General features: G+C 52.1%; 1 protein-coding gene across 1 annotated transcript in view; it reads left to right on the top strand.

Moving 5' to 3' along the window:
* The first annotated feature begins 6 nt into the window (after nucleotides 1-6).
* Nucleotides 7-13,865, top strand: part of LOC119484350 (histone-lysine N-methyltransferase 2C-like) — a 20,978-nt gene continuing 7,119 nt past the window's right edge. The window contains exons 1-20 of the mRNA XM_037763139.1: nucleotides 7-171; nucleotides 280-636; nucleotides 718-1,686; nucleotides 1,828-1,942; nucleotides 2,027-2,156; nucleotides 2,253-2,316; nucleotides 3,259-3,491; nucleotides 3,582-4,025; nucleotides 4,131-4,238; nucleotides 4,438-5,376; nucleotides 5,597-5,824; nucleotides 5,948-6,133; nucleotides 7,439-7,600; nucleotides 9,477-9,612; nucleotides 9,911-10,025; nucleotides 12,244-12,532; nucleotides 12,618-12,755; nucleotides 12,916-13,044; nucleotides 13,126-13,437; nucleotides 13,514-13,641. Of these exons, the coding sequence (XP_037619067.1) occupies nucleotides 93-171; nucleotides 280-636; nucleotides 718-1,686; nucleotides 1,828-1,942; nucleotides 2,027-2,156; nucleotides 2,253-2,316; nucleotides 3,259-3,491; nucleotides 3,582-4,025; nucleotides 4,131-4,238; nucleotides 4,438-5,376; nucleotides 5,597-5,824; nucleotides 5,948-6,133; nucleotides 7,439-7,600; nucleotides 9,477-9,612; nucleotides 9,911-10,025; nucleotides 12,244-12,532; nucleotides 12,618-12,755; nucleotides 12,916-13,044; nucleotides 13,126-13,437; nucleotides 13,514-13,641 (5,261 nt within the window). The 5' untranslated portion in view covers nucleotides 7-92. The remainder of the gene's footprint in view (nucleotides 172-279; nucleotides 637-717; nucleotides 1,687-1,827; nucleotides 1,943-2,026; nucleotides 2,157-2,252; nucleotides 2,317-3,258; nucleotides 3,492-3,581; nucleotides 4,026-4,130; nucleotides 4,239-4,437; nucleotides 5,377-5,596; nucleotides 5,825-5,947; nucleotides 6,134-7,438; nucleotides 7,601-9,476; nucleotides 9,613-9,910; nucleotides 10,026-12,243; nucleotides 12,533-12,617; nucleotides 12,756-12,915; nucleotides 13,045-13,125; nucleotides 13,438-13,513; nucleotides 13,642-13,865) is intronic.

Genomic DNA, 13,865 nt, shown 5'->3' with positions numbered 1-13,865 from the left:
CTCCAGCGGGTCTCCAGGATTCCTTCCTGCGTGCTCCCCAGGGATCGGTGCCTGTACCTGGGCTGAGTCTGGTGGATGGAGTCCCGGTCCAGATGAGGAGGCCGATGCCTGGAGAGTTCACCAGCATCCGGCCCCTCCCTGCTCCCGGTGCTCATTCCCACTTGCTACCAGGTCAGACCAACAGTACATCACTCATTGACACTCAGCAGCCTGGTTGGTGGTAACTTTAGAAATGTAATAGATTACTGTGTAATGTAACTATTGTCCCCCCTCCCCCAGGTGTCCCCCAGCCCTTCCTCCCCCGCTCCCTCCCCCTCCAGCAGCACAGCATCATGGGACAGCCCTACATAGAGCTCCGCCACCGCGCCCCTGAGAACCGCCTGAGGCTGTCCTTTTCTCTCCCCGAGGCCCCGCCGCCGCTGCACCCCAGAGACCCCCAGCCGTCCCCGCTCAGACCCCCGCCGCTGGGCCAGCACATGGTGATGGACCAGCTGAACCACCACCAGCAGCACTTCCACGAGTCCACTGATGGGATGGAGGAGCACCTGGAGGGGGAGGACTCTGCTGTGAAGGACCTGGAGGACGTGGAGGTGAAAGATCTGGTGGACCTGAACCTGAACCTGGACCCTGAAGACGGTACGAGAGTAAACAATCATAGTTTGTGGTTATAACGTAAAGATCTCTCGTCATCGTGTTGTAACGGCGTTCCCCTTTCAGGTAAAGAGGACCTGGATCTGGGTCCTAACGACCTCCACCTCGACGACTTCCTGCTGTCGGGGAAGTTTGACCTGATCGCCTACGCCGACCCCGAGCTCAATCTGGAGGACAAGAAGGACATGTTCAACGAGGAGCTGGACCTGGGGGAGCCGGTGGAGGAGAAGGACGGCGGCGGGGCCAGAAAGACCGATAGCCACGCCTTCCTGTTAGGCCAGGTCAAACAGGAAGTACAGGACGGCGTCAAGACGGAGGCCAGGGACGGGCTCTCTGCAACCCAGCACCCTGCACCACAACCTGGGGTCGGCTTCACCACCAGCAGACCCCCCGGAGCTCAGGGGGGCGAGGCAGCAGGCTCCAGCCAGCCATCCCTCCAGAAGGTGAAGGACTGTGGTTCTGCTTCAGGGGCCTTACCGGCTCTCCAGACCCAGGAACAGGCTCCGATGTCGGGCATGGCACCCAGGGTTCTCCCCCCCATGGCTGGTCAACAGTCCGTCTTCCAGCAGCAGCAGAGACCGTTTGGACCGTCCCCGTCGGCTCTCTTCACCCCCCACCCTCAGGGTCACCCCGGTCTGACCCCCCAAGGTTACCCCAGTCTGACCCCCCAGGGCCCTCCTGTCCCGCCTCACCCACGGTCCCTCCAACCCTCCCAGCCTCGCCTCCTCCTCCTGAACCCCCAGACCCAGCTTCCACACCCGGGGACCTCCAACCAGACCCAGACCCAGACCCAGACCCAGACCCAGACCCAGACCCAGACCCAGAGCCAGGCCATCTTCCCCCAGAATCTGGACCTGGACCTGGACTTGGACCTGGACCTGGACCAGAACCAGCAGAGGCATCTGCTCTTGGAGGAGCAGCCGCTACTCCTGCAGGACCTCCTGGACCAGGAGCGCCAGGAGCAGCAGCAGCAGAAACAGATGCAGGCCCTGATCAGACAGAGGTCCACCCCAGACCCCGTGTTACCCAATATAGGTAAGACCTGGACCCCGACAGACCTGAACCCCAACAGACCTGAACCCTGAATAGTGCTCCTGGTTTCATCTTTGTGCTTTTATTGTGTAGTTGTTGGGCCCCGGGAGGCTTTTATTTTGACAGGTGTGTTTGTGTGTCCAGCAGACTTTGACTCCATCGCCGACCCCATCATGAAGGCCAAGATGGTGGCTTTGAAGGGCATCAACAAGGTCATGACCCAGAGCAACCTGGGACTCAACCCCATGGTCATCAACAGGTAGGATGACCTCTGACCTTTGACCTCTGTGACTGAAGTCCACCTGGTAATTAAAGACTGACTCCTCTTCCTTTAACCTGTCAGGTTCCAGCAGGTCCCGGTGGTCCCGGTGATCCCGGTGGCTCCGGTGGTCCCGGTGGCCCCTGTGGTTCCGGTGGTTCCGGTGGCTCCAGGTCCAGAGGGGACTCCTCAGCCTCCTCACCTGGTGGGCCCGGTGTGTAGAACCATCAGAATCAGTTTGAATAAGTCCCTGATGTGCTTTCTGTGTTCTGGTTCTAACAGGAAGTGTCTTCTCTTCTCTTCCTGTCAGGACGGGAAGTTGAACCCCCAGTTGGTGCGACCCAACCCCCCCAGCTTTGGCCCGGGCTTCGTCAGTGAGTATCAGGAAACAAACCCAACGATGATTCACATGATACGTTAATATTCTATATAACAGGAGAGAGAGAGACAATAAAGAACTAGAGCTGCTGAAGTTAACGTGATGATAACGATAACGCTCGAATGAAGATCCTGGTATCATCTGAAACTATAAAACCTGATGAATCCATCGGTATATAATAAATGTGAATGTGTGAGGGTTTTTGGCGGAAAAAAGTCGGAAAAATGTTTGAAAAATATCCAAAAAATGTCTGAAAATTGTCCAAAAACTGTCTGGACAGATGTGTGAAAAATGACAAAAGTCCAAAAAAAATCTGAAAGAGTCGGAAAAAATGTTGGGAAAATGTTTGAAAAAGTCGGAAAAAATTCGAAAGAATTTCGGAAAAAAAAGTCCGAATTTTTTTCGGAAAAATGTTTGAAAAAATTCCGAAAAATGTCTGAAAAAAATGTTTGAAAAAAGTTAAAAAATGTCAGAAAAATGTTTGAAAAAGTCCCAAAAATTTCGCAAAAATGTCCAAAAAATGTTGGAAAAATGTTTGAAAAAATGTCTGAAAAAAAGTCCAAAAACTATCTGGACAGATGTGTGAAAAATGAGAAAATTCCCCCAAAAAATCTGAAAAAAGATCCGAAAAAAGTCTGAAACTCAGAAAACAAGCATTTTAAAAGTTGTCTGCTCGTTGTCATGGTAACAGACCTGACAAAGCATGAATTCTGACTTTTTACTGATCAGCATCACTATGTCGTTATTTCAGCATCATTTTGATCAGTTTATTGATATTAAATCTGTTTATTTTGGGTTCATACGTCAGTAGTGAACCAGATTAATTCTGTATGTTGATAAGAGTATTAAATACGTGACTAATCTCCCTTTAAGGTTCATTTAGAACTGATATAAAACATGTGAGATGAATCATGTTTCAATGTTTTGTGTGGTGCAGACGAGGCCCAGCGGCGTCAGTACGAGGAGTGGTTGGGGGAGACGCAGCAGCTCCTGCAGATGCAGCAGCGCCTCCTGGAGGACCAGATCGCCGCTCACCGCAAGACCAAGAAGTCCCTGTCGGCCAAACAGAGGACGGCCAAGAAGGCGGGCCGAGCCCTCACCGAGGAGGACGCCGCCCAACTCCTCAACGTCACCGAGCAGCAGGGGGCGGTGCAGAAACAGCTGGAGCAGGTACACCTGCACATCTATAGATATATAGATAAAGACATAGAGTAGGTGTCAGACTGGGTGTCGGTGTGATGATGTGATGTCTGTGTTCAGATTCGGAAGCAGCAGAAGGATCACACCGAGCTGATCGAGGACTACAGGACCAAACAGCAGAGATCTGCAGGAGCGCCATCCCTCCCCCAGCCCCAAATCCAACAGCCCCCCCTCCCCCAGACCCAAATCCTCCAGCCCCCCCTCCCCCAGACCCTGGTGTCGATGCAGCCACGCCCGGGCGGCCCCACCGTGGCCCGTCTCCCGAACGTCCCCCCCGGGTGGACGCCAGGTGGCGGGGCCCATCCGGGGCCGGGGGTGATGGGGCAGAGGATGCCTCTTCAGATGCCCCCCGCCGCCCTGCCTAAAGCCCCCCCCCAGGCTCCCCCGCACACTCAGGCGACCACGGTGCCCGCCCTCGCCGCTCCAACAGCGGGCTTCACCGCGGCTCCCCGGGGCCCCCCCGCCGGAGGCCCCAACGGAGCAGCGGGGGACGCCCCTCCTCAGGTAAACACACCTGGAGGAGTTCACTGACGTCTGGTTGTCAGATTTACACCTCCGGTAACCACGGAGACCTTTACCCATGAGTCACTCTGTCTCCTCCACCTGCAGGTGAAGTTTGACGACAACAACCCGTTCAGCGAAGGTTTCCAGGAGAGAGAGAGGAGGGACCGGCTGAGAGAGCAGCAGGAGAGGCAGCGAGTCCAACTGATGCAGGAGGTGAGTCATCACGCCATCACGACAGGAAGTAGAAACACACAGCTGTTAATCTGTAGAGAACAGGAAGTAGAAACAGATGTTGGTCTGTAGAGAACAGGAAGTAGAAACAGATGTTAGTCTGTAGAGAACAGGAAGTAGAAACAGATGTTAGTCTGTAGAGAACAGGAAGTAGAAACAGATGTTCTTCTTCTCCTCTCAGGTGGAGCGTCATCGTGCACTGCAGCAGAGACTGGAGCTGGAGCAGCAAGGCATGCTGGGAGCCTCTGTGGGTCCTGGAGCCGGAGGAGCAGCCATGCCAACGTCTGGAGCTCTGTCAGGGGCTCGAGTCGGGGCAACATCTGGACCAGGAGGTCCTGCGGGACCAGGAGGTGATGGTCTGTCCCAGATGCCCTTCTTCAGCTCTGAGCTGCCCCAGGACTTCCTCCAGTCCCCCCCAGCTGCTAGACCTCCACCACCGCACCAGCAGGCAGGCCTCCTCCAGGGGTTCACAGGAGGACCCCTGCACCCTGGAGCTCACCCAGCTCCTGCTCTACTGCCCGGCGTCACCTCAGAGCGGGTCAGGGTCCTACCTGAGCACGGGCCCCCCGTGGACGTTGCTCTGCCCTCCCTCCACGCCAGGCCGAGGCTCCCGGGCCCCGCCGGGCCCTCGGCACAGGGACAAGTACGGCCGGCGGCGTTGACCCCCTCCCATCCTGGAGGTCATCGATTTGGACAGGACTCCTCCTCTTCCTCCCCGTCCTTCCCCTGCTCCTCCTCCGGAGGCCCCGCCTCCCTCATCCAGCTCTACTCTGACATCATCCCTGACGACAAACCAAAGAAGAAGAATAGCAGGAAGAGGGACGGAGACGACGCCGGGGTCGGAGGAGGAGGAGCCAGGACACCGCTGTCCTCGTACTCCGATGACATCACGGCTCCGCCCACTCCGGCTGTGTCTGACACTTCCTGCTCCACACCCACCCGGGGCAGCGTGGACCAATCGGATCTCTGCTTCTCTCTAAGCTCCGCCCTCTCCGGTCTGGCTCCATCTTCGGAGCTGGAGAGGCAGCTGTCCGTCATCTCTGCAGCCCAGCAGAGAGCTTCCATCCTGGGCATGGAGGGTCAGAGAGGTCCCCTGTCTGCAGCTCGTCTGGAGGTCAAGGTCAGTTACTCTGATGGTACTCTGGTAATACCAGTACACTGTGGTATTACTGTGGTATTACTGTAGTAGTACTAGTACTTGTTGTAGTAATACTAGTACTTGTTGTAGTAGTACTAGTACTTGTTGTAGTAGTACTAGTACTTGTTGTAGTACTTGTTGTAGTACCTGTTGTAGTACCCTGTCCTCTCAGGTGTTGAGTGTTCTCCTGGTCTCCCTGCAGGAGGAGCGTGAGGAGGGAGGAGCTTGTGGAGGAGGCGTGGTGAAGATGGAGGAGGGTGGGGGAGGTGACGGGGGGAAGGAGTTGCTCAGACACCTGCTGAAGGACAAGATGTCCCCGGCCACCACGCCGTCACCCACCGGACAGGCCCCGCCCCCCGCCCGCCGCCAGCTGTCCAATGAGAGCGTCCGGTCAGAGGAGGAGGACAGGCCTGGTTCCCATGGCAACATGGTGAGGAGGGGGGGTTTGTTTAATCTGGTCACATGACCTCAGGACGGAGCGTTGTGATTGGTGCGTGATGACGATGATGATGATGATGATGATGATGACGTCGTGGTATGATCCCTCCTCCAGGTGGCGATGGACAGTCCAGACGTCCTGGACCCGTCCGGCAGGAAGAAGACTCAACGCTGTAAGAGACGGACGGACAAAGACAGAGCTCCTCCTAAAAACAAGAGGAGGAAGAAAGAGGAGGAGGAGAAGATCCACTCCTCCTCCTCTTCCTCCTCCTCTGACCCGCTGATGACTCACCTCAGACAGGTAGACCAACCTGCTCCTCCTCTCTCTCCTCTTCTTCCTCCTCCTCCTCCTCTCTCTCCTCTTCCTCCTCCTCCTCTCTCTCCTCTTCTTCCTCCTCCTCTCTCTCCTCTTCTTCCTCCTCCTCTCTCTCCTCTTCTTCCTCCTCTTCCTACTCTTCCTCTTCCTCCTCCTCCTCCTCGTCTCTCTCCTCTTCCTCCTCTCTCTCCTCTTCTTCCTCCTCCTCTCTCTCCTCTTCTTCCTCCTCCTCCTCCTCCTCCTCTCTCTCCTCTTCCTCCTCCTCCTCTCTCCTCTTCCTCCTCCTCTCTCTCCTCCTCCTCTCTCTCCTCTTCCTCCTCCTCCTCTCTATCCTCCTCCTCTCTCTCTTCCTCCTCCTCTCTCTCCTCTTCCTCCTCTCTCCTCCTCCTCCTCGTCCTCCTCTTCCTCCTCTCTCTCCTCTCTCCTCCTCCTCCTCGTCCTCCTCTTCCTCTTCCTCCTCCTCCTCTCTATCCTCTTCCTCCTCTTCCTCCTCCTCCTCCTCCTCCTCCTCTCTCTCCTCTTCCTCCTCCTCTCTCTCCTCTTCCTCCTCCTCTCTATCCTCTTCCTCTTCCTCCCTCCTCCTCGTCCTCCTCTTCCTCTTCCTCCTCCTCCTCTCTCTCCTCTTCCTCCTCCTCTTCCTCCTCCTCATCCTCTCTCCTCCTCCTCCTCCTCTCTCTGCTCTTCCTCCTCCTCTCTCTTCTCCTCTCTCTCCTCTTCCCTCTCCTCTCTCTCCTCTTCCTCCTCCTCCTCTCTCTCCTCTTCCTCCTCTCTCTCCTCTTCCTCCTCCTCTTCCTCCTCCTCCTCTCTCTCCTCCTCCTCCTCTCTCTCCTCTTCCTCCTCCTCTCTCTCCTCTCTCTCCTCTTCCTCCTCCTCCTCTCTCCTCTTCCTCCTCTTCATCCTCCTCTTCTTCCTCCTCGTCCTCCTCTTCCTCCTCTTCCTCCTCCTCCTCCTCGTCCTCCTCTTCCTCTTCCTCCTCCTCTTCCTCCTCTTCCTCCTCTTCTTCCTCCTCCTCCTCGTCCTGCTCTTCTTCCTCCTCCTCCTCGTCCTCCTCTTCTTCCTCCTCCTCCTCCTCCCTCCTCCCTCCTCTTCCTCCCCTCCCTCCTCCTCTTCCTCCCTCCTCGTCCTCGTCCTCCTGTTCCTCGTCTTCCTCCTCGTCCTCCTCTTCCTCTTCCCTCCTCCCTCCTGTTCCTCGTCTTCCTCTTCGTCCTCCTCTTCCTCTTCCTTTACTGTTGTTCACTCATCTTCTTTACTTCCTGGATTATTGATTATTGATTATTGATTCCCCCCCAGCTGTCGGTGCTGCCCCTCATGGAGCCGGTCCTCAGGGTGGATCTGAGTCTGTTCCCCCCGTTCGGCAGCTCCTCTCTGGGCCGAGACTCCAGACTGACGGGCTCCTTCGGTAACGCCTGCCTGGACGGAGTCACGGACTACTACTCCCAGCTCATATATAAGGTACTACTACAGTACTACTACAGTACTACTACAGTACTACTCCCAGCTCATATACAAGGTACTACTACAGTACTACTACAGTACTACTACAGTACTACTCCCAGCTCATATACAAGGTACTACTACAGTACTACTACAGTACTACTACAGTACTACTCCCAGCTCATATACAAGGTACTACTACAGTACTACTACAGTACTACTACAGTACTACTCCCAGCTCATATACAAGGTACTACTACAGTACTACTACAGTACTACTACAGTACTACTCCCAGCTCATATACAAGGTACTACTACAGTACTACTACAGTACTACTACAGTACTACTCCCAGCTCATATACAAGGTACTACTACAGTACTACTCCCAGCTCATATACAAGGTACTACTACAGTACTACTACAGTACTACTACAGTACTACTCCCAGCTCATATACAAGGTACTACTACAGTACTACTACAGTACTACTACAGTACTACTCCCAGCTCATATACAAGGTACTACTACAGTACTACTACAGTACTACTCCCAGCTCATATACAAGGTACTACTACAGTACTACTACAGTACTACTACAGTACTACTCCCAGCTCATATACAAGGTACTACTACAGTACTACTACAGTACTACTACAGTACTACTCCCAGCTCATATACAAGGTACTACTACAGTACTACTACAGTACTACTACAGTACTACTCCCAGCTCATATACAAGGTACTACTACAGTACTACTACAGTACTACTACAGTACTACTCCCAGCTCATATACAAGGTACTACTACGGTACTACTACAGTACTACTACAGTACTACTCCCAGCTCATATACAAGGTACTACTACAGTACTACTACAGTACTACTACAGTACTACTACAGTACTACTCCCAGCTCATATACAAGGTACTACTACAGTACTACTACAGTACTACTACAGTACTACTACAGTACTACTCCCAGCTCATATACAAGGTACTACTACAGTACTACTACAGTACTACTCCCAGCTCATATACAAGGTACTACTACAGTACTACTACAGTACTACTACAGTACTACTCCCAGCTCATATACAAGGTACTACTACAGTATTACTACAGTACTACTACAGTACTACTCCCAGCTCATATACAAGGTACTACTACAGTACTACTACAGTACTACTACAGTACTACTCCCAGCTCATATACAAGTTACTACTACAGTACTACTACAGTACTACAGTACTACAGTAATACTACAGTACTACTCCCAGCTCATATACAAGGTACTACTACAGTACTACTACAGTACTACTACAGTACTACTACAGTACTACTCCCAGCTCATATACAAGGTACTACTACAGTACTACTACAGTACTACTACAGTACTACTACAGTACTACTCCCAGCTCATATACAAGGTACTACTACAGTACTACTACAGTACTACTACAGTACTACTACAGTACTACTCCCAGCTCATATACAAGGTACTACTACAGTACTACTACAGTACTACTACAGTACTACTCCCAGCTCATATACAAGTTACTACTACAGTAATACTACAGTACTACAGTAATACTACAGTACTACAGTAATACTACAGTAATAGTTTGTGCTTCACTGATTCCACTTTTTTTTTTTTTTTCTAAGTTATTTTTTGGGGGCATTTTTAGCATCTTTATTGACAGGACAGTAGACAGAGTCTTGGAAAGGGGGGAGGGAGAGAGTGGATGACATGCGGAAAGGGCCACAGGCCGGATTCGAACCCGGGCCGCCGCGGTTAGGACTGAGCCTTGTTACACGGGCGCCCGCTCTACCAACTGAGCTAACCAGGCGCCCCTGATTCCACTTTTAAAACCTGGTCTTGTTTCCATCTCTTCCAGCAGAACAACCTCAGTAACCCCCCCACACCTCCAGCCTCCCTGCCCCCCACACCCCCACCGGTCGCCAGGCAGAAACTGGTGAACGGCTTCGCCAGCACGGAGGAGCTGACGAGGAAGGACATCACCGAGCAGGACGGTGAGTGGTGCTGTTTAGACTGGGAGGAGGAGGAGGAGGAGGGAGGAGAGAGAGGAGGAGGAGAGAGGAGGGAGGAGGGAGGAGAGAGGAGGAGGAGGAGGAGGGAGAGGGGGAGGAGAGAGGAGGAGGAGGAGGAGAGAAGAGAAGAGAGGAGAGGAGAGGGGAGGAGGAGGACCTAGAGAGAGGAGGAGGAGGAGGAGGAGCTAGAGAGAGAGGAGGAGGAGGAGGAGCTAGAGAGAGGAGGAGGAGGAGGAGGAGGGAGAGAGGAGGAGGAGTTAAATTGTGTTTGTTTTTTCAGTGAAAGGTGTGAAGCAGAAGGGGGAGGGGCTCCTGGCTCTAAACCACGCCTCCAGAACGGTAGACGTTCCCGCCTCTCTGCCGACGCCGCCCCACAACAATCAGGAAGAACTCCGGTAAATGCCGTCTCCTCTTTCTGGTTTTATACCGTTAAAAGTTGAGAAGAATACTCTTCTGACTCTTCTTCTTCTGACTTTTCTTTTGACTCTTCTGACTCTTCTTCTTCTGACTCTTCTTCTTCTGACTCTTCTTCTGACTCTTCTGACTCTTCTTCTTCTGACTCTTATTCTGACTCTTCTGACTCTTCTTCTTCTGACTCTTCTTCTGACTCTTCTGACTCCTCTTCTTCTGACTCTTCTTCTTCTGACTCTTCTTCTTCTGACTCTTCTGACTCCTCTTCTTCTGACTCTTCTTCTTCTGACTTTTCTTCTGACTCTTCTGACTCTTCTTCTTCTGACTCTTCTTCTGACTCTTCTGACTCTTCTTCTTCTGACTTTTCTTCTGACTCTTCTTCTGACTCTTCTGACTCCTCTTCTTCTGACTATTCTTCTGACTCTTCTGACTCTTCCTCTTCTGACTCTTATTCTGACTCTTCTGACTCTTCTTCTTCTGACTCTTATTCTGACTCTTCTGACTCTTCTTCTTCTGACTCTTCTTCTTCTGACTTTTCTTCTGACTCTTCTGACTCTTCTTCTTCTGACTCTTATTCTGACTCTTCTGACTCTTCTTCTTCTGACTCTTCTTCTTCTGACTTTTCTTCTGACTCTTCTGACTCTTCTTCTTCTGACTCTTATTCTGACTCTTCTGACTCTTCTTCTTCTGACTCTTCTTCTGACTCTTCTGACTCCTCTTCTTCTGACTCTTCTTCTTCTGACTCTTCTTCTTCTGACTCTTCTGACTCCTCTTCTTCTGACTCTTCTTCTTCTGACTTTTCTTCTGACTCTTCTGACTCTTCTTCTTCTGACTCTTCTTCTGACTCTTCTGACTCTTCTTCTTCTGACTTTTCTTCTGACTCTTCTTCTGACTCTTCTGACTCCTCTTCTTCTGACTATTCTTCTGACTCTTCTGACTCTTCCTCTTCTGACTCTTCTGACTCCTCTTCTTCTGACTCTTCCTCTTCTGACTCTTCCTCTTCTGACTCTTCTTCTTCTGACTCTTCTTCTGACTCTTCTGACTCTTCTGACTCCTCTTCTTCTGACGCTTCTTCTGACTCTTCTTCTGATTCTTCCTCTTCTGACTCCTCTTCTTCTGACTCTTCCTCTTCTGATTCTTCTGACTCCTCTTCTTCTGACTCTTCCTCTTCTGATTCTTCTGACTCCTCTTCTTCTGACGCTTCTTCTGACTCTTCTTCTGACTCTTCCTCTTCTGACTCTTCTTCTTCTGACTCTTCTTCTGACTCTTCTGACTCCTCTTCTTCTGACGCTTCTTCTGACTCTTCCTCTTCTGACTCTTCTTCTTCTTCTGACTCTTCTTCTGACTTCTGACTCTTCTTCTGACTCTTCTGACTCCTCTTCTTCTGACGCTTCTTTTGACTCTTGTTCTGACTCTTCCTCTTCTAACTCTTCTTCTTCTGACTCTTCTTCTGACTCTTCCTCTTCTGACTCTTCTTCTTCTTCTGACTCTTCTTCTGACTTCTGACTCTTCTTCTGACTCTTCTGACTCCTCTTCTTCTGACGCTTCTTTTGACTCTTGTTCTGACTCTTCCTCTTCTAACTCTTCTTCTTCTGACTCTTCTTCTGACTCTTCTGACTCTTCTGACTCCTCTTCTTCTGACTCTTCCTCTTCTGATTCTTCTGACTCCTCTTCTTCTGACGCTTCTTCTGACTCTTCTGACTCCTCTTCTTCTGACTCCTCTTCTTCTGACGCTTCTTCTGACTCTTCTGACTCCTCTTCTTCTGACTCCTCTTCTTCTGACTCTTCTTCTGACTCCTCTTCTTCTGACTCCTCTTCTTCTGATTCTTCTGACGCTTCTTCTGACTCTTCTTCTGACTCTTCCTCTTCTGACTCTTCTGACTCCTCTTCTTCTGACTCTTCCTCTTCTGATTCTTCTGACTCCTCTTCTTCTGACGCTTCTTCTGACTCTTCTTCTGACTCTTCCTCTTCTGACTCTTCTTCTTCTGACTCTTCTTCTGACTCTTCTGACTCCTCTTCTTCTGATTCTTCTGACGCTTCTTCTGACACTTCTTCTGACTCTTCTTCTGACTCTTCCTCTTCTGATTCTTCTGACTCCTCTTCTTCTGACGCTTCTTCTGACTCTTCTTCTGACTCTTCCTCTTCTGACTCTTCTTCTTCTGACTCTTCTGGCTCTTCTTCTTCGTGTGTTTTCCTCCTCAGGGTTCAGGACTCGTCGGGGCGCGACAGCCCGGACGGCTTCGTCCCGTCGTCGTCTCCGGAGAGCGTGGCGGACGAGGAGGTCAGCAGGTACCCCGACCTCTCCTTCATCAAACTGGAGCCGCCCTCGCCCTGTCCCTCACCTACAATACCCATGATGCCCTGCTCCTGGGGCAAAGGCTCTGCAGTGAAACAGGAAGTGAAGTCAGAGCCGACCCATCAGGCTCCTCCCTCCTGCTCTAACACCGACCTGGTTACCATAGCGATAACCCTGAACCCTGTAGCAGCTCAGGTAAACGTCTCTCTCTCACTCTCTGATTGGCCGAGTCATTGTTTAGCCCCTCCCTCCTGATGACATCACTGTGACTGTTTTCCAGAATGTAGCCGGTGTGATGGCGGCGGTGGCGGAGCTGCTGCGGGTCCCCGTCCCCGTCGACTACCAGCTGAGCCGACCCGCCGGCCCCGAGCGCAGCGCCCTGGCCCTGCTGGCTGGAGTCCGAGTACCGCTCACACAGGTGGGACCAAGTACTGCAGTACTTGTACACACAAATGTCTGCTGTGTTTCACTTTGTCTTAATTTGAAATCTTTCCTCTACTCCTTCACAATAAGAGTCTTTGTTGTGAACGTCATGTCCCGTAACGGGAGCTGTGACTGACTGTTTGACGTGTTCTCAGGGTCCAACAGGAAGTAGACCACAGAGACCTCCACCTGCTGCTGGGAACACTGGTCACAGGCCTCCGAGCTGCAGCTACTGCAAGGTGCTGCTGGGAAACGGAGTCCGCATCGTGAAGGAGCTGAAACAGGTGGGACGCAGTAGACGACTGTTCAACACTGAGAGTGAAGCAACAAAGATGGCTGACAGGAAGTCACTGTGTGTGTTACAGGAGGGTCCGTCCAGGTCCAGCCTGGTGTTCTGCAGTCCAAACTGCTCTGCACTCTACACATCTGGCCTGCAGAGCAGAACAGCTGGAAACAAGGTGAGAGAGGCCGCTGTCCCCGTCTCGCCGTCCCCTCCCAGCAGAGCACAGCACCAGTACGCCAGCAACATGTCCTCCATCACCGTCCACTCCCTCCTCCGCTCTCCCTCCTCACCTCCTCCTCCCACCTCCTCCTCCTCCTCCTCCTCGCCACCTCTCTCCTTCCCCACCGCCTCCGTCATCACCATGGAGACCAGGCCCCGCATGGACAGCCTCAAGGTGGGTGTTGTTACTGACTGCTGATAGAATTATAGAAGGTGATCAGCTGGTTGATTGATTAGTGATTGGTTTACAGGTGAAGGTGAAGCTGAAGCCCCGCCCCCGGGCGGTCCCTGGGGGAGAGGACTCGCTGTCGTCTCGCCACGGGAAGAGGATGAAGAGTTGCCGCTGGAGACGCTGGAGCTTTAGTGTCACACTGAGCAGGTTAGCCTGTTATCACACTGCTAACGTTAGCCTGTTAGCATCACACTGATAGAGTTAGCCTGTTAGCATCACACTGCTAATGTTAGCCTGTTAGCATCACACTGATAGAGTTAGCCTGTTAGCATCACACTGCTAATGTTAGCCTGTTAGCATCACACTGATAGAGTTAGCCTGTTAGCATCACACTGATGATGTTAGCCTGTTAGCATCACACTGATGATGTT

The sequence above is a fragment of the Sebastes umbrosus genome, unplaced genomic scaffold (assembly GCF_015220745.1).
Source record: "Sebastes umbrosus isolate fSebUmb1 unplaced genomic scaffold, fSebUmb1.pri scaffold_166_arrow_ctg1, whole genome shotgun sequence".
Lineage (NCBI taxonomy): Eukaryota > Metazoa > Chordata > Actinopteri > Perciformes > Sebastidae > Sebastes > Sebastes umbrosus.
Note: the sequence above shows the minus strand (reverse complement) of the source record. Positions and strands in the feature narration are given on the sequence as shown.